The following is a 25982-nucleotide window of genomic DNA, read 5'->3' on the forward strand; positions in this document are numbered from 1 at the left end:
CTAACATTGAAGTGCATTTGGAGACTTGGTGAATCCGTTTAAATTTTCTACTCAATTCATTAAAAAGTTTATCACAATTTTGTCTTATGACATACTTTTATAACATGCTCAAAAATAGCAGTGCTAACAGAATTGTAATTACATGTTCTAGTAGTGTGTATGAAATATGTTTTACAATATCAAGTGGCATCTTTTTGCTTAAACAGCAAATTCTAACTCAAGTGACAAAAAGATTCCTGTTGTTCGTTGTTGGTTATGGAAGCTCTGTGGCTAACTGTAGTTTAAATTTCTTACACATGTAAAATTTTTCAAAGAAGAATTTGATGGAGAAATTGGTGGCTGCATCAATGTGTTGCTTTGCCGATAAATGACAGTGGCAGAGAAAAGTCGAATCCTTATGCAGCAGTCTGTGTATCTCGGATGTCGGAGCTGGGAATGATGTCACTTCAGAGTTGACTTCCTTTCCTTAAAACATTTAGAAAACCAATATGGAGGTCTCCAGGAGATCGTTTGTTGTGCTTACATTTTTGGAATAAGTAGCACACTAACACAGTATTTTGTGTATCGAAACACCATAGCAGCACATCTACAGATAGACGTTGGACAGTGAGGTGTGTACGACTGATTAAATGAGACACAAATAGACAGAAGTGCTCATAAACAGTATAATACTACAGATCTCCCTAAAGTTTGCCATTTTGGACTGACGTCATAGTGTGAAGTCAGACAAACTCAGACTCGACAGACCAGGCCTGTGTTTCTGAGTAGTAAATCCAACTTGTAGGGGTGTTTCAACTAGGAACTCAGAAATTCACACAGATTAGGTGAACTGCTAATTCCTTGTGGATCCTGTGTGATTGTGGGTATGTCTGAGAGTGGGCCCTGACTTGACCTGACCTGGGCTGGTGTGCTGTGCAGGGCTCTTTCCTGCCTTGTACCAAGTGCTTCCATCCCCTGCAACCCTGAGTTGAATTGGTCAGATTTGATTATGTATGCATTTGTGCTTCCCTGTTGTCATTATGGCTCTTCCTGGCTTATTTCAACATTCATTTTCACCATTTTGACTTCCAAGTAGTGAAGGTTTTGCTTTCTGTTTTATCACATCTGGTCAAAAGAGATGAATCCTAAAAAATTTTTTTTTAGTGTTTTGCGGTTCATTTTCTGCTAATACATATTTGATAAGCTGACAGCTGCACTTGTTTCTAAAAGCGAGACACACGTTTTATGATGCAGGGCACATTCCTGCATGCAATTAACTGCTTATAAATTTATATATGGTAATATATTTTCCCATTGGTGTAAGTCTTGTGGTATGCGGCTTCTATTTTTACATTCAGACAAGTAATGCTGATGTTCACAGACAGAACAAGAAAATACAATCAATATTAGCTACCTGCAGTTTTGTCCAAATGTAAGGTTGCAAGAGTGTTTTCCATATTATAAGCAAATAATGAAATGTATTCTAACAGCTTTGCAGCCGAATGCTTTAACACTCCTACCTCACAGCTTCCAGAGACTGGGTTTGAACCCTGGCATATCCACTGGTTCTGTGGGTTTTCTTAGGGTATTTTTAGTATTTTAGATTCGTCTGATTGTGAGTGTGTCCAACAGTAGAATAGTACGTTGTATCTCATAAAGTTAATACAAGTTTTCATTTTCTGTCTAAAGTACTTTAATGATGGACAGTCTCTGAGACTCTCTGTATACCAAATCAGAGGTGGTGAGAAATCAAAAATATTCTATGAAACGTGGAGTTACAATATCTGAAGCATAAGTACAGTGTCATTAGTCCACCACGGTATATTTCAGGTGCTTATGTCCAGCTATGAAGGGCCACAGTGGCTGTACGTTTTTGTTCCAACCAAATCTTAATTAGAAGTCAGTGTCTTTGATACAAAAAAAATCAGACTTGGGTGATGTTAAGAGTGGGACAGTGCTGGAGTTGCTTATATTTTTAATATATGTATATAAATTATATAAAATATAAAAAAAATTATTTTTTTGCACATCTTCTTGCTTCCTCCAATCTCGCACCAGTTTCTCAGACATATCAAATTTTGTTGCAGCAGTACAGTTATCAATTTCTTTTGCCCATTGCGTTAGCATATCGTAATGTCTTTGACCAATAGCATGAGTTTTCTGCATTCGACTTATATGACCGACATTATAAAATGCCAGAAATTATACGGTAAAATCAAGCCCGGACTTATACACGGGAGAACTTAAACGTGAGTATATATGGTAATGTGTGTGTGAGTTTATAGTATCCTTGTATGACTTTTTTATGCATGCTGGACCTTATAAGCTGTGGCAGCTCTAAGTCAACTGTGGAAGAAAATTGCTTTGCTTATGCCATCCTTCAATGGCACTCTAGTGTAGTGCGATACCAAACGATGTCCAGAAATAACCATTGGCAGGCACAAGTCAGCTCCATTGGTGTATGTTCATTAAAGCCGATTAATGGATGATTGGTAGAGCCGGGTGGTATGCTGTCTTGCTCAGTGAACAACACAGACTGCAGTTTTTGTAATGGTGAATAGACAATATTTATTTTTTTAAACAATTCTCTTGGGATACGTGTGGAATGGATTCAGAAAGTATTCCTACCACTTCACTTTCTTCACACAGTACTGTGTTGTAGAATTAATTTTAAATGGACATTTTTGCCATTTTTGCCCATCAGTCTACATTCAATAACCCATAATGACAAAATTAAAACATGTTTTCAGCATGTTTGAAAAGTTTATTAAAAATCCCAAACTGAGATCTCTCATTCCTTTAAGCATTCAGACCCTTTGCTGTGGTACTTTGAATCGTGCTCGGCTAAATCCTGTTTACTTTAATTCTCCTCGAGATGTGTCTAGGGCTTGATTGGAGTTTGCCTGTGACAAACTGAATTGATTGGACAGTTCAGAAAGGCACACATTTGTGTAGATAAGGTCCACAATTCACACTGAATGTCAGGATGAAAAACCAAGCCATGAAGTCCAAGGAGCTCTTTGTAGTCATCCATAATCAAATTGCGCTGTGGCATAGATAAGGACAAGGGGATACAACCATTTCTAAAGCTTTGAATGTTCGTAGGAGCATAGTGGTCTCAATAATTGTGAAATGAAAGAAGTTTGGAACCACCTGAACTCTTCCTAGAGTTGGTCGTCCAGCCAGACTGAGTAAGAGAAGAAGAGCAGCTGTGGTCAGGGAGGTGACCAAGAATCTTAACAGTCATTCTAATAGAGCTTCAGAAAACCTCTGCTAAGATGAGAGAACCTGTTGGAAGGTCGGCTGTCACGGCAGAACTCAATCAGTCAGGCTCTTTATGGTAGAATGGTTAGACAGAGGTCACTGTTGTAAAAGAAGGCATATGACAACCCTCTTGGAGTTTGCCAAACAATTTTTAATGGACTCTGATAGCATAAAGAAAAAGATACTCTGGTCTGATGAGACAAAAATTGAACTCTTTGAGCAGAGCTTGTAGTATCTGGTGAAGACCACACCCTCATTAGCTGCCTAAATACCATCCATGGTATTAAATGTGGTGGTGATGCCATCATGCTCTGAGGGTGTTTCTCAGCAGCAGGGGAGACTAGTCAGATTTGAGGGAAAAATGGATACAGCCAAATCCAGAGAAGGCATGATGGCTATCTGCTCCAGAGTGGACGCAGCCTCAGACGAAGATGATGGTTTGCCTTCCAGCATGGCAAAGACCCAAAGCAAACAGCCAGGCCAATTCTGGAGTGGCTTTGAGCCAAATGTCTCACTGTCATTGAGTGGCCCTGCCAAAGCCCAGATTTAAACCCCACAGAACATACGTGGGGAGACCCGAAGATGGCAGTTTACAGATGCTTCCCATCCAATCTAACGGAGTTTGAGAAGATCTGCCAGGAAGAATGGGATAAACTGCCTGAATCCAGGTGTGCAAAGCTTACCCAAGATGACTTGAAGTTGTAATCGCTGCAGAAGGGGCTTCTACACGGTACTGAATTAAAAGTCTGATTATTTGTATCAATGAGAGATTTCAGATTTTGATTTTTAGTAAATTTACAAACCTTTCTGAAAACATGTTTCCACTTTGCCTTCATGGATTATTGAGTGTAGATTGATGGACAAAAATGGCAAATGTATCTATTTCACATTAAATCTGCAATGCAATAAAGGGTGAAGAAAGAGAAGGGGTCGGAATACTTTCTGATTATTTGTGATTTCATTTCAATTAAATAAATCCATAATTCTGAAGGATCATGGACTATAAAGAAGCAGCAGCAGCAGCATGTGTTTTCTACAAATATAATTTATAAAAATCCTGAATTGGGACTCCCCTTGGACCGAGTGGTGGTGTTTGTCAGACAGAGGTACCTGGCGACTTTATACAGGTTTCTTTTGCCTTTTGATTCTTCACCTGAGTCTGCTGCTAGCCACTTCTTCACTGCCTCCTTCATGTCTGCTTCTGTTTCATGACTCTTGAGTGTTATTTCTAAATGTTTTCTTCTTTTCTTCACATGCTTCTTAGGAGAAGGTTAAATTGCAGGTTAGTACATTGCATTATGCATAATTATATTCTTTTCAGTTGAGTTTAATTTATGCGCCGCACAATGCTAAAGGATTTTTTTTCTTCTTCTTCTTCAGTTCTTCAGTGTTTTCTCTTTGGTATGCGGCTATTGATTAGAAAAGTGCATGTTTCTTATCTTAAAGAGCAAGAGGGAATGTGAATCATCACTGAGCGTTCTTTTAAAAGTGAATTTCCTTCACCCTTGGAACTGTTTTTTTTTTTTTTTTTTTTTCTTTCCCCCCCCAGCCCGGTCTAACTTATTACAGCCGGGAGAGATAAGAATATGTTTGGGTTTGCAACTCAAATGGCAAAATACAGACTTTTTCTGCTAAATTATGCGAGTGTTTAGAAGACAAGAGAATGCTTTTATTAGTGATGTGGGAACCGTTTCAGTTTGCTCCTGCGCAGAGTTAATCAACGAAACAAACTTCAGGGGCTTGCCAATGTGTACTGTATGTATGAATGTGAATATTTATTTGTGTTAGTTTGCTTGTATTTTAATTAATACAGTATACATATTACATCTAAGGGATAGGAAGTACCAGAAACCCACAATTCAATATTATCTTAATATTTGGGTTACGGTGCAGGAATATCATTTTTTTTTTTTTTTAAGCATGTCATATAAAATATATTCTTAAAGAAATACTGAAGTGCCTAAGGATTATTGTGAGTGCTGAAATACTAGGAAACAATAAATGAACACTGAGTCATGGTCCAATTCAGGCAAGGGTCAAAACCATGAGATCAAACTATAATGGGTAACCAGGGACCAACTGGGCAAGTCAAAACCAAAATAACAGTCCTAACTGCTAGAGCCTCCTTGAGAGACAAACTGAACTACGACTAAGAGAAATTACAAGGCTGTTTTATCCACTGAGGCATAAAGGAATATGTGTATGCCAGGGGTCTCCAACACATCGCTCGTGAGTTACCAGTAGCCCGCCACCCCTTTCCAAGTAGCTTGCCAAAGGATTAATGAATCCTACATAAATTTGAAAAGTTGATTAGTCAAATTAGGGGTGGGTGATGTTTCCAAAAAATTATCACGATCCACAATCTGAATTGCAATCTATCTTTCCAATGTGGCATACACTTAAAGAGAATATCCAGACTCAAACTCATCAAGACCTAAGTAACATTTCATTTTAAATATCAAACAAATTTGAATTCAATTGTTCTCTCGTTCGCTAGCTAAGCGGAGTTAAGGAACACGCCCAGAAGCTGGCGAGTGAGTGAGGAAGGGCCCTCCCCTCGGCACGCTGCGTGCTTCTCGGATTTGCGCTAATAAATCGATACGGCAAGCACACTATGATACATAGCGAAATGAGAGAGGTCACAAAATCAACTGGAATGTTCAAGCAAATTACAGTGGAGCCTCGGTTCACGACCATAATTCGTTCCAAACCTCTGGTCGTAAACCGATTTGGTCATGAACCGAAGCAATTTCCCCCATAGGATTGCATGTAAATACAATTAATCCGTTCCAGACCGTACGAACTGTATGTTTTTAAAGCTTTTTAAGCACAAATTAGTTAATTGCACCATAGAATTCACAGTGTAATAGTAAACTAATGTAAAAACATTGAATAACACTGACACAAACACCCAGGCTCCCTGCTCAGCTGCACACGCAGGCACTCTCTCTCTCTCTCTCTCTCTCTCTCTCTCTCTCTCTCTCTCAGCAGCACGCAAGCCCCCCCTCTCCTCTCAGCAGCACGCGCAGGCTCTCGCTCTCTTTCTCTCAGCCGCACGTGAGCCCCCCCAACCTCTCTCTGTAACAATGCAGCAGTTCGTGCTATAGCCTTACAATCCGATTGCTGTATAAACACCTTTTAAATGAGTTTTAAGCACAGGGGAAAAAAAAGGAACATTTGAACAAATCCGAACTTTATTTAAAAGCCAACCAAGAAAGTAACATTACAGGAGTTCAAGCTAATAGCATTACAACCCGATCGCTGTAAACACACTTTTTAAATGAGTTTTAAGCACAGGGAAAAAAATGAACATTTGAAAAAAGAGAAAAGTAACATTGCAACACTTCTCATAATTAAGTCTCAATAATTCTCACCACTCTTCACTTGCTTAGAAGCCATGGTTAACTGCAAAAGCACACGAAATACTGTACAGCACAAAGAGTTCACAGGTAAAGCACGCACGTCTGACTGAGAACAATGAACAGGGAGAGGCTGAACACGTGCTTAAATACAGTAATCGGCGCATACGAACCAGAAGGGAAATGAAACAGAGCACAAAGACTTCACAGCGAAAGCACGCACGCACGGAGAACAATGCAACACGTGCGGCGCACAAACCGAAAGGGAAACTGGCTTGTTCGTATACTGAGTGTGTGGTCGTGAACCGAGGCAAAAGTTTGGCGAACTTTTTGGTCATAAACCGAGTTGTTCGTGAACCGAGGTTCCACTGTATAGAAAAAAACCCGATCTAAATCCGTTCAGTAGTTCTCTCGTGAAAGCGGACAGACAGACAGATATTGGATTTTATATCTTCTTCTATAATACGCTACCGTGGCTGTTCATTTGTCTGTCCAGGATTTTAAATCACCTGTAGCTCGCAAACCGTTTCACCTATTGACCTGAAATTTGGTATCCATATACTACGTGATGTCTACTATCCGCTTTCGGGGTGATGATTTTATTACTCTTTATTTTAATTTTATTTTATTGTAGAATCAACTCTCTGCAGTGCGCAGCAGGGCGGCCGTGCAGCGCATGCGTACAGACGCCGTTCTCATTCCCTACCACCTTCGCTAATCATTCTTGATGCAGATTGAAGATTTAAGTGCCAGATTAAGTGAAAAATTAAAGAAAATGTACTAAGTAATTGCAATACAAAAACTAATTAATCAGTTTTAACGCGAAAAGGTGCCAACGAAAGCAGAGAAGCAGCAGGCCGCTAGGGTGGAGTAAAGAAGAGCTACTCAGGAAGCAGCAAGCACATCAACAACTATAAGAATATTCACCAAGCAGCTCTGAAAATGTCTGCCTTGTTTGGTCTACATACCTCTGTGAGTCTGTGACATGAATGTCATGAAATCAAAGTTCAGAACAAGACTGACAGACAAACATTTCAATGACTCCATAAGAGTGAACCCAACTGGCACCACTCCACCAGACACCTGCCTCTCTTGTTGACTCCATGCAGTTCCAGTCATCTGACTAACTAAAAAACACATCACACATGCAACTGGACCTGTGAATAAAGTGACACAGTGACATGTGACAAAACAACAAATGAATAAGTCATATCTGTGTATTTGGAATTGCATTGTTTTGTTTTGACAGCATTCATGTTTTTATTCAGTAGTGTGAGATACACTAGAAAATGCATACAGACATACAAAATACACTCGCAGGTGAATGAAAAAAGTTTTTGTGATAGTTTAATGCAAAATGTGAGTTGTGGACACCAACATTTTGTAAATGTTCAGGCAAAACAAGCTTATTCAGTTTGTTTGGGTTGGAATGAGCTATGAGAATAAACGTTAGAAAACATGAGTAGCTCCCGGCCATTTCCATTTTCTTAAAGTAGCTCTCAGGGGAAAAAAGTTGGAGACCCCTAGTGTATGCTGTTCCACTTGTACATCCCGTCCAGTAACATAACAACCCCGACTGTCGTGATCACAAAGATGTTAATAAACATTTTCTCAGCTTATCTTTCTCAGTACTTTTTCTGATTAATAATAAACAGTGAGTGTGTTTACATGCACACAGTCAAAAGGTGATGGCGAATAACTGGGTTAAGGCAGAAACATGGTTTCTTAAAAACTCACCTTTAACACTGGGAAAGTGTTCTTCTGGAGTTCTCCTTTGTCAAAGCATTCCAACATCATTAAACTGAGCAAAAGAAAGTCAGACATCATCATTGGCCACTGTGAATCTGAAAACGAGCATGGTGCCTGTGATGATTTTCTCGTATTTTATAAATCGGTTTAGTTAAATTGGCGCTTTATTTATAGGCTTCTGTCATTGGATTTCACACAGCACACACTTTTCTGCTTGGCTGTGCGACTGAGCCCTGCAAAGGACTGGCATACCAGTCAGTATGTGTGCTTCCTGCCTTACACATAGTGTTGCTGGAATAATAACAGTAACGTAAATATTTTTACTTCAGTAAGATATGCGTTCGGTTACTCACTACTTTAAAAAGTAATCAGACTACATAACATGCATGACTTTTAACGCGTTACGCCGTCAGTGCTGTTGAGCTTAGAACTGTACATTCAACTTATTAACAAAAATGTTGCTATTTCTAAAATTTCAAAACACTTAATTTCAGCTAGGAGAAGGAATAATGTGGTCACTCGAACATTTGCCTCTGGAAATTTATGAAATTGCTGAAAGCGTATTTGTGCAAAGCAAATGCATGCGTGCGTGAGTACAATGGACATGCTAAAACTATAGAATCCTTAACAGTAACCCAGTTACAGGTTTACATGTCCACGTATTCGTTTTATCCCAAACATAAATCTACCTGTGTTAATCATTTTTCTTAGAGGCCAACGACCTGATTTCTGTAACTGGTATAAGGGTTTACATGGCATTTTATAAATCCAGTTTCTGTGGATAGCCGGGTTATTGCAGCGCATGTAAACACGATAAGTGGGAACTGATCTGTGATGATTCAAAACCCAAAATAAACCCTTAACACGTGTGTAACAATTTATATTATGACAATCACAATATAATTCCGCAGTATATTGTAATTTATTCACTTTTATATTTTTTGCAGAAGTTAAAGTTGAAATGTTATTCTTATAAGCAAATGTGTTTGTCTGTGACACCTAATCAGAGAAACCTTTGTCTCAATCCATCATACTTGTTATTATTTGGAAATGGATTTCATGTATCTTGGCATTCTCTACATTATGACAGAGACCTATTTAATTACAGCACCTAACAAACACATCAGTGTGTACATTGGGAGCCCTGATGCTTGTAGTGAGGCTGCCATATTTACATATTTAAAATATACAGTTGTTTGCAGTCTCGATAATTTTAACCATGCATGTGTGTTGCTATGAGGTACGTGAATACTCTTAACTTGCTATTTTATAAGTAAACTAGACAAAGAGCCCGTTTCAACAACGTAAGATGAAATGGGCACGAGTTTGTGTCAGCAGTGTATGAAGAACAAATGATAAGTAACGAAGAAGTTGTTTTGTAATGATTGTAGTCTGCTTTACTCATTACTGTACAGGCTTATACTGATAGTTGATGAATTTTCCAGGCCTATAGTATAATATTGAATGATGAATGTTCCAGTACAATATGGAATAGTAATAAGTATAAGCACCACAAACCTGATATAGGTGTATTGAATGAATGCGTAATTGAATCAAAATGCGTAATTAGGCCTCGAGCTGTAGTCGAAATCGCCTTTCAGGCCTCTAGAGCTTTAATCGAAGTCACCTTTCTCTTTGAATTTTTGCGGCCGTAAACTCCACCGCCTGCCGCGATGTTGGGGTTGGATGTCAGTCTCGTAAGGGTTTTCGGGCAGCTGCGCAGAAGGCGACTACACATTCGGCTTCGGACAGACGTGAGTGAGTGAGGAGGCAGGCGAATTATGTATTAAGATTGCTATATTTTAGTAGACAAGCAAAATGTGCTTGTTCTCAAATGCACTGTGTGTGTGTCTGGTACACACACAGACCTATACCAGTAGTTATGTGTGAAATAGACTAGTTTAGTTTCACATACAGTTTCACGAAATAAATGCTAAAAATAATTTTCCTTGGGGCTTTGCAATCACTAAACTCTCAAAAGCAATTTTTAAAGAGTTTTTAAGGTTCATTGAGGTGAAAAATAAAGACTATTGATCCCTAAATCCTCATTCACACGTCTGGGTTCACCTGCATTTTCTCCTCAGATGCCTAATACAGGTTGATTTGTAACGTCCCAGTCAAGCAAGTTCTATTTATGGCTCTTGTTCACATCAAGAAAAAAAAAACAAAGAAGATGACATTGCATTTATATATCGCTTTTCAAGACCCTCCAAGCACTTTACATAGAAAGGGATGAGCCACTTCAACCACCACGAATGTGCAACTTCCACCTGAATGAAGCGACGGCAGCCATTTTGCACCAGTATGCTCGCCACACATCAGTTATTAGGTGGTAAAGGGGTGAGAGAAATAGTTAACCAATAAGGGACAGGGGATGATTAGAGGGCCAGAATGACTAGGCCATGATGGGCAATTTAGCCAGGACATTGGGGGAAATGCCCTCCTCTTTTCCAGAAATGCCCCGAAATCTTTTATGACTACAGAGAGTCAGGACCTCGGCTTTTTCATCTCGTCTGAAGGAGAGCACTGATTTTTTTTTTTTTTTTTTTTTAATTATAGTGTCCTTATACTATAATCACTGCGGTATTGGGGTCCACTCCCAGACCATAGGGTAAGAGCCCCCTGTTGGCCTCATCAACACCTCTTCCAGCAGCAACCCAAGCCTTTCCTAGATGATCTCCCATCCAAGTACTGGTCGGGCCCGAACTTGCTTAAGTTCAAATGGATTACATGTTCTTAAGTGCAGGTATTATGGCTGCTGGCAAGACCATGAAGGAGAGTGGCGAGTTTTTGTTACCTTGCAACCACCATTTCAAATTTCTTAATTCCTGAAGACAAGTCCAAGGATACGTACCTCAAAGTGCAGAGAACTTCAAAGAGGAATGTACTGAGCATCTCTTCTGTCTGTGGTACACCTTCAGGATGCTGACTGCCAAGACTGTGATCATAATTGGTAAAGCAGGCAATGTACTACCAGACCAACTACAATTGGAACTAATCCTTTACTTTTATTTAAAAAATAAATGACAGCTGTACGCATGTGGAATTGCCATATGGGATGCACAATGAAGGAAAAGTAAATGCACAGACAAAAATGATGACCTGTGCTGCACCCCATATTGACCTCAGTCTATCAGGAGGAAGGCTCACCCACTTGGCCACTAAAGTAGCATGAAACACTCCCCATGCCCAGATCTCTTTCAGCCCTAATCTCTGTCCCCTGCAAGTTGAACCCTTGACTTACCTGTAAGCCTAATCACATCTCAAAGCTGAGGTACTGTTCAATCCCCTTCTGTGGTCACTTCTGACCTTATCCAGGGTCAGGGTTCCCCACATTTTCTATAGTAACACCAGGCTCCTTCTAGTGTTACCTTTGTGTTCTTGTCGCCATGAGCCTTAAAAGTCTGTGTCACTGCCCAGTTCCTTGGCAGATGGCAGGGAGAGTACAGGCTCCCCAACTGTCTTCTGCTCACTTATCCATTAATGGATAACCCAGCCTCAACGTTCACATTTAGATTCCCTGTGCTCTGTAACCTGCTGGTCAGGAGGTCTTACAAGCTCTTGTTAGCCTTCTCACTCTCTGTCTCAATAGAAGTTAAGGCTTCTCCTGATTTGCCCTTCGCTTTGTCATTTGAGTTGACACTGAAATTTTTCATCTTGACCATATCTCTCTCTGTCTGACATGTTCTTGTACCCCTGATTTTATTTCCCTTCTGGGGTATCCAGCAAATGCATAGGGCCCCTACTACTGCCAGTCTGGTTCTCTCTCTCTCTCTCTCTGTCTCATTCTTGTAATGGTGTCCTGTGGGGCTTTGGTTGCTTATGCCATCTTGATGGTACCCTTGCCTTGGTTCCCTCTTGCTAACAGAACACTTCTTCATAGGGCATCCATTATCAATCCAGATTAATCCAGTTCAGAGTTATGGGGGCCAGAGGGTATCTAAGTGGCATCGTGAGCCAGGCTGTAATCAACTATGCATGGAGCTGTTATTAAAATGTAGTAAAAATAAAGGCAGTCAACCATTTTTATTTCACTATATCCCCCCACACCCCCCTTTATCTAAGACTTTTTTGTTATGTAGTAATGCAACAATATTCTATAACAAATGAACAAAGCAGCTTAACTGTGGAAAACAAGAAATGGAGTAATTGGGCAGTGCAGTATACAACAAATCAAATGACAGAAAAGGAGGAAAGGGTGAAGAAAGACCAGAGTATAAATAATTTTGAAAAAGTATGAAGGCATCACAGCCTAAGGAGAACTGGTGCATTGTTTGAATTCCACAGATAAGTCCTGAATCGACACTGAATGTTCAGACCAATGGAATCTTCCCCATAAATAACACATTCATGGCAATTTCTTTAAAGGAAGACAGATACCAGGTGTGAAACGGGACCAAAAGTTTAATCACAGTGAGTGGGAGCCGTTCTTATTATCACAAGTGAGAGACCACCACACTGCATACCCAGGCTCACCCATGTAATACTTGGAATATCTGGCATGCCTTTTTTTTTTTTTTTGTAATTTTGTTGTGGGATTTGGAATATCTTTGGCTCTATTATTTCTCAAATTACTTTTCCATTCCTGGTCCCTTTTGTCATTCTGATAATTGCTATTTTGTAAACTCCACTTATTTAATTGTCATTTCCAAATGCTAGCGTACAGTACTTATTACGGACCCTAAAAATTGCAGAGTCGAAACATCCACGTATCCAAAGATCGACCCTACAAAAGCAGAAGGTGGCATGGCTCTACCTAACTTTCAGTTTTACTACTGGGTAGCAAACATACAAGCTATAAAAACCTGGACATGGACACAAACAGATGAACATATGCAGGCTTGGTCTGCAATAGAAAAAGAATCCTGCAGTTCATCTTTATATATACTTGCGTTGTGCCCCAATAAATACAAGTTATCACCAATATACTAATAACCCAGTAATGCTTCACTCACTCAGAATATGGAACCAATGTAGGAAACATTTTAAGATAGAGAATCTTTTATCGGTGGCACCACTGCACGAGAAGCACCTTTTTCAACCATCGCAAACGTATGCATTGTTTAATGTCTAGAAAACATTTGGGATTAAATCACTTAGAGATCTGTACATAGACAACATCTTTGCATCCTATGAACAATTACATTCTAAATTTAACTTTACAGCAACACATTTCTTTTACTATCTTCAAATTAGAAACTTTGTTAAACAGAACCTGCCTGATTTTCCTCATTTCCCGCCTCCCTCTATACTGGAAAAAATATTCATCAGTTTCAAGGACTTAGACAGAATCTCTGCAATATATAACGCCATTTTACAGTCCCTCCCTTTCAAAGATCCAAGAGAACAATGGGAAAAGGATCTCTCACTCAACATCTCAGAAAAGGAGTGGAAGGTAGCAATGCAGAGAATTCACTTGAGCTCCATATGCACAAAGCATACAATTATTCAACTCAAAATTACATATCGAGCACATCTGTCTCGCTTAAAATTGTCCAAAATGTTTTCATGGCAAGATCTAACCTGCAAACGCTGCAATCAAGTTCCAGCCTCCCTGGGTCACATGTTTTGGGCCTGCACCAAATTAACATCATTTTGGACCAAGATTTTTAAATGCCTTTCAGACAGCCTTGGTGTCACAATCCCTCCTAATCCATTAACAGCTGTGTGTGGTGGGCTGCCAGAGGGGCTTAAAGTGGAGAAGGACAAACAAACTGTGATCGCCTTCACTACACTATTGGCACACAGACTTATTTTACTCAACTGGAAGAATCCTAACTCTCCTCTTTTAAGTCAGTGGATAACTGATGTTTTATATTATTTGAAACTGGAAAAAATAAAATTCTCACTTAGAGGATCTGTGCAGAAATTTTTCCAAACCTAGCAGGATCTAATCAATAATATTTTAGAATAAGCTCTTAAAGCACCGAGGAAGAAGATTCTCTCCCAATTCTTTTTTTTTTTTTTTCTTTGTCTTCTCCATTTATCTATATTCACTTATTAATTTATCTATTTGCTTATTTTTACTAGGTTTAAGTTTTATTCTGCTGGCCATGCTCTCTTTGTCAGGGGTGGGGGTTGATTTGTTTTCAATCCTATTCTTGTAAAATTGATGTATTTGTATGGAATGTTGTGTGATTTCAATAAAATCAATAAAAAATTAAAAGAATTGCAGAGTCGCAAGAGAGATAATGGTGGATAAGTCCTGAATGGGGTGAACTTTGTTGGATATCTTAGATAGATAAAGGCAATGTTATGTTAGAAGGTCAGAGATATAGTAGTCTGTTGGCCAGCAATCACAATAGACCATTTTCGTTGTTATTGCGTGGATTTTCTTTGTTGTCCCACAATGTGTTTATAACTCAACATTTTTGCTTGTTTTGAGCTTTAAAAAAGAAGTAGTTTTGATTACATTTTTCTGATACTGTTCATATCCTTTTTCGGTATGGAAGTATGTAGATTTCACTTGTGATCATTTTCGATTTTAACATTTATTTAAAGCAGTTAAATTACTTTTGTGTTGTTTCCGAACTCCATTTTGTTTAGTATAGTTGTTACCTACTTTTTGAAGCAGATGCTAAGGACCCGTGCTGGGAGGTCACAACCCGTGATGTCATCAGTGCCGCCGGTTAAAGGTCGGCACAATGCAATTCTGATATACGAGGTTGCGGATAACTTCTTTGAGAAATTTGCATGCAAATTTCCTGTACCTATTTTATCCTAGTAAAAGAATTTTTAGCTACAACTTCTAAATTCGATTTAGACATTTGTTTTTTGGTTTTGACGACAGCCAGTTTTTATCTTCTATTAGCAACCCTTGCGTGATTATTTTGCCCATCTTTAATCGCCTGACCCTTTTCTATTTAAAGCTGCCTTCTTCCATTTACGTCTGAACCGAAGTTAATCAGACACATAATAGTGGCATGTTGCCATCTTGTAAAGGTAAAGTAAAATAAAATAATGTTTGCAGTTTAGAGACACTGATTAAGCACAACATGCTAAAAACCATTAAGGTGCCACTACTGGCTCTGCCGTCCGTACACAAAAATGAATGTAATATCAAAACAAACTGAAAGCAACTGGTAAAGTTTTCAAATTTAAGTTTGTAGTACCGTGGCCACCGCCTTTGAATATTTATCACATGACTTCTGCTAATGTGTACAGGTCACACCCACATCCTCTACAGGACGCTTATGATGAATAGCCAGTTAGAACAATGCAAGTAGGAGAAAGAAAGTTGGAAAAGTCGAATGTTTAACTTTGATCGACTCTAAGGGGCTCATGCTGGTCAGGAATCGTTCAGGGTCTCAGCCCTCTCCATTTCATATCCCACACAGACAACACAGGGCCAGCAATTCAAAAGTGATTCCTTTGCTAAGGAGAATATTCTTTGCACAGCTGAGTAAGCAGATATGTTGACTACACTCACAGACTCTGTCTTTCACCCTTATGAATGTTAGTACATTCCCTGAACAATTTTGGACGATCCCTCGTGGACTTACTCAGTTTTAACTCTTTCAATTTCACGTTCCCACTCAGAGGTGGTGACTGTTAACCGAACATCTCTGAATAAGGATTGAAAAGTTATCCAGCTTTGCTAAAGGGAATTTCTTTCGCTCAATTAACCAAGCAGGCCTCTCAACTTCTCCTCCAGCTCGGAGGGCATCGTATTACACAGCACAGGCGCTCCTTCTCAGCCTTACTCCCCCGAGTAATCCTTGATGAGCCCTCAAGAAAACGGTCGGAGTTTCTCTTCGCTCAATTTTACGCGCTCTCAAGGAGGCGCTGAATGTGAATTGAGCTCCTTTAAAAAAAAGGAGTAGAAAGCTGTTCATTTTCACTAAAGGAAGTTTCCCTCACTCAACTGAGCAAGCAGGCCTCTTGACTTCTACTACAAAAGGGAGAGTATCATATAACACCGCACCGGCTCTCTCTTAGCCTTATTGCCCCTTCCCTACAAGGGCAAAGTTTGAAACAAATTGGAGCTGGGTATATCTCATGAAAAAAAATGAGAAGTACAATAAAATGGGACTAAAGATTTAGTTTACTACTGCAGTTTATAACGGGTACTTTTCAGCTACAGAAAATCAACAATTTCATAATTTCTACAGAGATAACATTTATTTATATAGCACATTGTCATGCAAATAATGTAGCTCAAAGTGCTTTACATGATGAAGAAAAGAAAAAAAAGACAAAGTAAGAACTAAAATAAGAGAACACTAATTAACATAGAATAAGAGTGAGGTCTGATGGCCAGGGAGGACAGAAAAAACTAAAAAAACTCCAGGCGGCTGGAGAAAAAAAATTAAAATCTGCAAGGGTTCGAGACCATGAGACCGCCCAGCACCCTCTGATAAATGATAAGGTGTCATTAAGAATGTCAGCAGTCAGTCAGTCATTTTCCAATCCGCTATATCCTAACTACAAGGTCAGGGGGTCTGCTGGAGCCAATCCCAGCCAACACAGGGCACAGGGCAGGAACAAACCCCGGGCAGGGTGCCAGCCCACCGCAGGGCACACACACACCCACACACCAAGCACACACTAGGGACAATTTAGAATCACCAATGCACCTAACCTGCATGTAAATAATAACCTGCATAGTAAATAATCAATTAAATAACCAGAAAACCTAGAAAAGCAGAATGAAAATTAACAACTTCAAAAAAATTAACTACACATTTCCCACATAACTACTTAGTACATCCGTCCATCCATCCTTTATGCAACCCGCTATATCCTAACACAGGGTCACGGGGGGTTCTGCTGGAGCCAGTCCCAGCCAACACAGGGCGCACGGCAGGAAACAAACCCTGGGCAGGGAGCCAGCCCACCGCAGGGCGCACACACCCACAAACCAAGCACCATTTAGGACCTCCAATGCACCTAACCTGCATGTCTTTGGACTGTGGGAGGAAACCGGAGCACCTGGAGGAAACCCACGCAGACACGGGGAGAACATGCAAACTCCACGCAGGGAGGACCCGGGAAGCGAACTCAGGAAATTTATAAAGCTGTTTCTGTTACTTAAAATGTTAAGTTTTACAGTTCCGAAGAATGTTTCATAGAATAAATCTTTCCCCAAAATCAGGAAGTGACTGAGGTCAACCATAAAAAGGGGTTTCCTGTAGAAAACAGCTGGAGATCTAAAAATGGGTTTGTGGTACAGTTTGGCAGTTTATTATTTTCTTTCCCTGTGAAATTCTTTATTAGTGTATGAAGCCCTGGGGACTGGGGTGGCATGGCATGTTCTGAGGTGAGAGTTTTGAGGCCCGCTCAACCTCTATCTCTTTGTGGAGTTTGCTGGTTCTCCTTGTAGGTTTTCTCATTCTCCTGGTTTCATTCCAGAATCCAGATCCCAGTGATTTATGTATGGTTTTCATTGGTAACCCTAGATTGACCCAGTATGAGAAACTGGATTGGGGAATGGGGGTCAGTGTGCATGCAACAAAATGGTATCTGGTCCTGAATTGGTCTAAGCATTGATCCTAATGCTGCACCAAAGCTTTTCCTGCCAAGAACCAACATTTATGGACACTCACTTGCACATTAATTATTTTTCTCAACTGTCTTGTGCCGGATTGGCAGGTTTTTTGAGTTGGTGGGACTCCCTTCAAATACATCAGGGTAAAGTCTGATAGGAATGTCCTGTTCACACTGATTTACCGTGACTGTAGGGGTCAGGGAGGGTAATGACGATAAGCTGAAACTCAATGAAAATTCTGACCTGGGGGCACTGATTGGTCATCTTCCATGATACTGGACTTTTGTACCTGCCTATCTTTGACTCTTCACTTCTCGGTTTCATTTATGCTGTAGAGAAGCTGAAGCAAAAGCAAGTTTGAGATTCATACGTCATATTGCAAGCAGGAAGAGCTTCACCGCATCGAAGACAAACTTCCAGAATCTGTTGAAACATCTTTGTGTTCATACTTGCTGATCTGATCTTCTTTTATAATGTGTCATTTTGACAAATTAAGGGGCAGTGAGCTTTTGTGCACATGCATACAGGCGTAAATATTAATCTAGTGTGGGTGTTTGTCCATCAGCGTGCCCTGTGATGGACTAGTGTCCTTTCAGGATAAACTCTGCCATTGTAATGACATTAAGTTTTTGGACCGTTTCTTTCACAGTCTTAAAGCATCTTGTAATTGGTATATAAGAAAATTATATTGTTACCTAAAGTAAATAGAAGTAAAACCAACTTAATGCCAGATGACAAGAGAGGACAGAATACTACAATTCCAATTGTTTCAGAAAATCAACCTGTAGGACCCTTGGTCTTTGGAAAGAGGTACATCTGAGCACATCTGGTGTATGCCACTTGGCCTCTCCATTGAGCATCCTACTCTGTGCCACCATGAAAGTCAGCATCCATTACTTCAGTTGGTTTGTGAAGTTATCTAATTCTGGATCACTCATTAGTGATTCCATTGTGTCTCATCCTTTCTGGCATTACATTTTAAAGAAATTCAGGATAGTTTTTTTTAAATATATGGTGGCTCAGCCCTTAACCCTTTCGGCCCTGACATCTTATTAATAGTACATATATATCCAGCCATTTTTGTAAAGCACAGGTACATTTGCAGCTGTTGGAACCGGGTGTGCTACTATTAGGGCGGACTGGAGAGACTGGCATACAGTCCGTGAAACACGAAAGTGAAAATGGACGCTTCCGGACTGTGCCTACCACTTTCGATTATATTTCCTCAAGAACATTGAAGTATTTGGCAGCTATTGGATAGTAATAGTGATGATTTTTTTTTTTTTCATTATTCAGCTTCCTAGACACCTCAAAGGTAGAATATCGCATTAAATAATTTTTCCCATAAAACCAGAAAATCCAGGGCCGAAATGGTTCATACTACAATTTGAACAAGAATTTCATAATTTCAACAGAGAGGTGTCATTTAAAATGTAATACTGGTAAAACAGGTTAGTGATGTAGCATTATATTTGCTTTATATATATATATATATATATATATATATATATATATATAAAAAATATATCCTCATTAATAAAACCCCTGTGTGTGTCCGTGTGTGTCTTCTGGTGAAGTGCGCATGCGCGGGTCATGGTGCGATGCTTCAAAGGCCGCCTGATGCATCACACAAGACAGAGAGGGCGGGGCCTATAAAATATCGCGTGGCCGATCCAATCAGATTTCGGTAAATGAAGTACGACCTAAAATATAAGGCACGAAAAATCCAATTGGGTACTGAAACGCAGAGACCAGCTTCCCCAAAAGATGGGATTAGTGTTTGTTGTTGTGCAAGTGTTCACTCTGAGGAGGTCAGATTTGCGATTAACAAACTTGGCCCGGTAAAGTGTCAGCCGTTGAAGGGGTTTTCCTAAATATATGAATTTTCATGATATTACAATAGGATGACTTTTAAAAGTAGATTTATTTTCGTGCACATAAAATCCATTGCTGGGGAGACGCCACACATACAATAATCAGCTGCACGCCAGCACAGATTAAAATACTTGCTGGGGAACTGCACAGTACTTGCTGGAGAGACGTATTACTGCGAGAGAAAATTAAAGGCACACAATACAGTGACGCATATTACATCCACATAGATAGATAGATAGATAGATACTTTATTAATTCCAAGGGGAAATTCACATACAAGCCAGGATTACTGTAACAGAAAATAGACAGTCCCTTGCCATTTAATATAGACTGTTCCTACTAATGTTTATGCACTACTGTCTAGTGCCCGTTATTGTAACAGGCTTAATGTCTTGTGTATGTGTGTATATATATATATATATATACACACATACATACATACAGTACTAGGAGGATCTGCTCACTTCACTCGCCAAACTCGGGGGTGGACACTGGGCCCCCATCTATCCCACAACTGAGCCGCTCTGTTAGAGAAAGCGATTGTATTTAAGTTCAAGCCCCCCCGGCACCTTTGGTGCCCAACCCCCAGTTGCAGCCTAGTAGGCCGCCCCACTACTTTCTTGATATTTTAGTTTCTAATTTAAAAATGTAATAAGAATCTGAAAATCTAACAACATCACATTCAAGCTCGATAAATTCTGAGAAGAATGATACCAAACATATATATGTAGGTTTTAAAGTAAGCCGATTTAAAGCGTGGCAAATAATGTGACATGAAATCGTTGCACAAAATTGTTGCACTTTTAGGCTTAGGATTTTTATATATATATATATATGTATACACTGCCTGGCCAAAAAAAAAGTCACCACTAAAAAAAAAGGTCACACACTCATTTTTCGTTGGACCGCCTTTAGCTTTGATTACGGCACGCATTCGCTGTGGCATTGTTTCGATAAGCTTCTGCAATGTCACAAAATTTAGTTTCATCCAGTGTTGCATTAATTTTTCACCAAGATCTTGCATTGATGAGGCATGATGGGTGCATCACTTCATCTGCCTCTCATCTTACCCTGATGCGCCCATCACTCTGGAACAGGTGTAAATCTTGACTCATCAGACCACATGACCTTTTTCCATTGCTCCAGAGTCCAATCTTTATGCTCCCTAGCAAATTGAAGCCTTTTTTTCTGGTTTGCCTCACTGATCAGTGGTTTTCTTACGGCTACACAGCTGTTCAGTCCCAATCCCTTGAGTTCCCTTCGCATTGTGCGAGTGGAAATGCTCTTACTTTCACTATTAAACATAGACCTGAGTTCTACTGTTGTTTTTCTTCGATTTGATTTCACCAAACGTTTAAGTGATCGCCGATCACGATCACAGGATTTTTTTCCGGCCACATTTCTTCCTCGAAGACGATGGGTCCCCACTATCCTTCCAGTTTTTAATAATGCGTTGGACAGTTCTTAACCCAATTTTAGTAGTTTCTGCAATCTCCTTAGATGTTTTCTCTGCTTGATGCATGCCAGTGATTTGACCCTTCTCAAACAGACTAACATCTTTTCCACAACCACGAGATGTGTCTTTCGACATGGTTGTTTAAGAAACGAGAAGCAAGTCATTGCACCAGTTGAGGTAAATTAACTTATTGCCAGCTGAAAAATAATCGCCCATGCAGTAATTATCCAATAGGAGGCTCGTGCCTATTTGCTTAGTTAAATCCAGGTGGCGACTTTTTTTTTGGCCAGGCGGTATATTTATTATATAATAAATAAATAAATGCTGATTTGCATCTTTGAAACCTGAAGGACACACCGGGCTGCAGCTGACTTCACTGTTAGCACAAAGTAAATTTCCAGAGTGTAACAGTCTTTTATAATTTGATATGCATGTGTCACATCTATGTAATATTCGTACCATATTTTTGCCAAATATCACACAGTAATAGCAATCCTTCCTTATTCCTTTATGTTAAGGTCATTTTATAATTTTTTTTTTTTATTTTGGAAAGTGTGTGTTTGCTTTTAAAGTCCAGAGTTGATGTCCCGGGTGGCATCCCAATCTTAATTATTCTAACAGAACAAGCACAGCCCTCCCCAGTCGTATGTGCATGTGTTCATTCAAGAACAAATTTCCTTTCACAGATGCTTAGCCAAAAATACATTTTTCCATCAAACCACACATCACATCCACAATACGATAAGTAGGCACTTGCACAATCAAGTATCGATCCCCTTTACAAATATCCCCATGCACATAAATGAATTACAGGTGAAGTCCTCCTCCTTTGTATGAACAAATCAAGACTTGTGGTCTGGACTGATTTTTGGATAAAGATGTGTAGGTTGGAGACTACAGGAGTGAATAATTGCATATAAAATCAATACTCAGGAAAAACTGTAATGGGGAACACATATTGGCGTTTACAAGTGGGCAAGCACAATGTATAGAAACTTTTTGATTGCTTGGATAAAAAAAACTTGTGCATTTTTGAATTATGTTATGTTTAAAGTATCACAAGTTTTTTTGTTTTTCTTGGTTTACCATGTTCAAAAGTGAAGATGAAGGCAACATATTTCTTTACATTTGACTTGGCACTCACTAAATTTTATTTCTGTATTTGACTTTTTTCAGGGAAGGTGATTGGTGGTTGGCTCGATCCCTGACGACTGGAAACACAGGCTACATTCCTAGTAATTATGTAGCGCCTTCTGACTCCATCCAAGCAGAAGAGTAAATATAATATATATATATATATATATATAAATATATATTTTACATCTACATTAAAATGTTGTGGAGGTGGGACCAGGAGAGGGAGTGATCAGCTTTAGTAGTAGAAAGTCCATAAAGTAGCTAGAGTTTACATTTTGTTATCTTTAGTGGAAACAAGGATGACCTTTTATAAATGTGTTTCCACGATATTAATTTATATATTTAATTAAATTTTTTGAGAGCTAAATATTTTTTCGACAGCCAGCAGAAATGTGTAGTAGAGCAACTGCTGGCCGCCGGAGCTGTCTTCACGCAGATGCCAGCCACTGGGACTAAAGGGAGAGAGCAAAGCGAGATACTCCGTAGATGACGTTTTGCATATTATTGCTGAATCAGAGTCTGACTTATCACACTCTCTGATTTTGATGCGAGTGATCTGGAGATCTAAAATGAAGTTGATGTACCTGTATCAGCTGATCGTAGTGCTGAATTCGTTTGTGTAGCGGCCGGCAGCTGTGTGAAGACACTATTATATGTCATTATAAGTCGACACCCACCTTGAAAAAGTTAATGTACCTGACTGGACTACTCTTTATATTAAAAATGTACCTATTAAGAAACTTTCAGTTTTACCTGGCCTAGTGGTGTGATTACTATCGATTACTATTACAATTTCTACTTGTTCATAGTATAAAAAAAGAAATGTGTCTTATTCTTTTATTTAGATGGTACTTTGGGAAAATTACACGTCGGGAGTCAGAGAGGTTACTTCTTAATGTGGAAAACCGGAGAGGCACTTTCCTAGTCCGAGAGAGTGAAACTACTAAAGGTAAGGTCAAAGGTATTAACGCCACTTCAGTGTCAATTCCACCCATCGTGGTGCACATATCATTGAAGTGGAAGCTGTTTCAGAATAGCCAGTCAATGTAAACAGCAGCTGCAGGGCTACTGGGAGAACGACATTTAAAAATGCAACCCACTCTGGAGCTAATCCGTGTCTGAAGTGCTGCCACAATGCTGCCAGTTTAGTGATTGTTTTTTTATTTTCCTCTCAGTGCTTATGATGGATCGGTTTAAGTGGGTAAACTTGACGATATGGTAGGAGCAATTATCTTTTAGGAATTGCTAGCAAATTATTTTCACTTGTCCTTAAAAATAATGTTATTAAAAAGAATGAAATGCTTTAAAGATACACATCAGAGGAGAGAAAATGCAGCATTCCCTAACTGACCATTTTATAAACAAGTTTAAACAGCAAAATTGAACTCCCAATGCCATTTCAGCTTTCCAGGCATCACTCAATATGGGCACTGTTCATTAACTGTTACAGTATATGTACTTTAAGGGCTGGGATGATGATAATAATTGTGTACAATCTTTAATGTTTTTTTTTTTTTTTTAAGCTGTACTTGTGTGACAATTACACAACCAAAAATTTGTTCCGCAACATCACCTCTTTATCATATTGCCCATCCTTTAGAATAATGAAACTGACATTTGAAACTGCACTGTGTTTCACCTCCTGCATTTGTGGTGTTATTGGAAACTTTGGTAACTTCCAGTGAAAAACTAACTTCTTAGAATTAATACAAATATAATGAAATGGGTATTTTGGTAACAATAAAAGAGAGAAAGGTTTGTCTGTTATTGGTAATAGTCATCTAATAAAAGAATAGAAAACTTTGCCTGTTATGGACGGAGCACTGAACAGAGAATAAAAGAAAAATCAAATATAATTGGATATTTAATGTGAAAAACATTATTGTGGGTCTCTATAACTTTTTTCATGATTAAGTTAACTTTTCACCGAGGTTACATTTTTTTTTTATTTAGGCCATGGGATTGATCCATTAGTGAAAGCTGTATTTCCATCAGTTGTCTGCACATAATTAATACTTTATATTGATTTATCCATCCATCCATCCATTATCCAACCCTCTATATCCTAACCACAGGGTCATGGGGGTCTGTCGGAGCCCATCCCAGCCGACATAGGGCGCAAGGCAGGAAACAAACCTCAGGCAGGACCCCAGCCCACTGCAGTATATTGATTTAAAGTATATAAATAATATGTTTACACATATATGTGTATGTATTTACGCAGTCACATTTATACACAATATGTATATAAAATAATCTTTCCAGTGTAGAAAGTGGCCTAACCACAGGCAACCTGTACTTCTACAGCATAGTGTTTTTTTATCATTAGTTTGGGGAAAATATCTTGCTCAAAGCAAATACTTTTTATTTTGATTATTATTATTATTATCTCTGTCTTCATGATCATTGCTTTTGGTGTTACTGTTAATATTTAGAGTCACACATGGAATCTTTCTTTCCTTGGATTATGTTGCTCCGTCATCCAGTTTTTCACATTTTCTTTCTTCTGTCTTGCCCAGGTGCCTACTGTCTCTCTGTCCTTGACTATGATAGCACAAGAGGACTCAATGTGAAACATTACAAAATCCGCAAACTGGACAGTGGTGGATTTTACATTACATCTCGCACGCAGTTCAATAACCTCCAGCAGCTCGTGACCTACTACCGCAGTAAGTACCGAGGGGGAAGCTTTGACGAGCTGAATATGTACAAGAACAACAGGGACTGCCCAGTGGAAGGACTCATTCCAAATTCACTCACTTTGGGCCACCTTTTTCTTAACATTGACATTTATCATTGTCCAAAGTGAGTGATATGCAGACAGACATCCAGCGTTCCGTATATAAATCAGTGTTTAATGACAGTTAAAAGAATATATTCCATTTGGCAAGCCTGGTTCACGTAGACTGCTGTGTAATGTCTTTTACAGAAATGTGAAACTTAATCACTGGAAAATGAACTGTTGAGATTTATTGTTTAGAGTCTCCACAAGGCTGAAAGTTTTACCACAGAAGAATTTTACGACATGATGAAATGCAGCTTTAAAGCATGTCTTTACATTTGAAAAGTTCAATGTTGTCCAGATTAGATGGATGAAATAGGTCACGAAATATGGTATTTCCAGCATGTGACTTTTTCCTACCGTATGTAAAGCTGGAATTTTGTTTAAATAGTAAAGTAGTAAGCAGTATTTCATTACATGGGGTAAAATATATGATTTTTATCTTGTTTACTTACATTCTTCCCTAATTATGCTGCTGTTTAAGTAGAACTAGAAACATGATAGGTCTAAACAGACTAATATTTACATTTAATAGCAACAGGGGAATGTTGTAGTCAAGTTGAGTTAATCAAAGGGTGGTTGTGGACAGCGTAAAGGTCACATAATGGAGGTGAAAAGTGCCAAGTAGCAAACCAATATGTCACAAAATCAACATCATTTAAGCATATAACACATTTACATGCCATAGAGTGTAGCTCAAAGGAAAGTAAAAGGAAGAAATTACAATTACACAGATTACAGATATATACATACAAATAAATAAAATAAGACAATACAAATAATTAAATACAGTAAAAATGAATGAGTTCCTAACAGTTTTGCATAACTTAAATTACTGTAAACTGTATAATAGTTATATTGGCAAAAAGTCAGAGTCCCAAGCTGTGGTCAGAT

General features: G+C 39.0%; 1 protein-coding gene across 3 annotated transcripts in view; it reads left to right on the plus strand.

The window, feature by feature from the left end:
* The window catches only part of src (v-src avian sarcoma (Schmidt-Ruppin A-2) viral oncogene homolog), a 179283-nt gene that overhangs the window by 129214 nt on the left and 24087 nt on the right, over positions 1 to 25982 (plus strand). For 2 of the 3 annotated variants that reach the window (XM_051932572.1, XM_051932573.1), the window contains exons 5-8: positions 4508 to 4525; positions 22346 to 22444; positions 23152 to 23255; positions 24826 to 24975. In XM_051932572.1, coding sequence (XP_051788532.1) covers positions 4508 to 4525; positions 22346 to 22444; positions 23152 to 23255; positions 24826 to 24975 — 371 coding nt within the window. The remainder of the gene's footprint in view (positions 1 to 4507; positions 4526 to 22345; positions 22445 to 23151; positions 23256 to 24825; positions 24976 to 25982) is intronic. The other variant, XM_028812089.2, reaches the window with a different exon arrangement.

This window comes from Erpetoichthys calabaricus, chromosome 10, assembly GCF_900747795.2.
Source record: "Erpetoichthys calabaricus chromosome 10, fErpCal1.3, whole genome shotgun sequence".
NCBI classification, from domain to species: domain Eukaryota; kingdom Metazoa; phylum Chordata; class Cladistia; order Polypteriformes; family Polypteridae; genus Erpetoichthys; species Erpetoichthys calabaricus.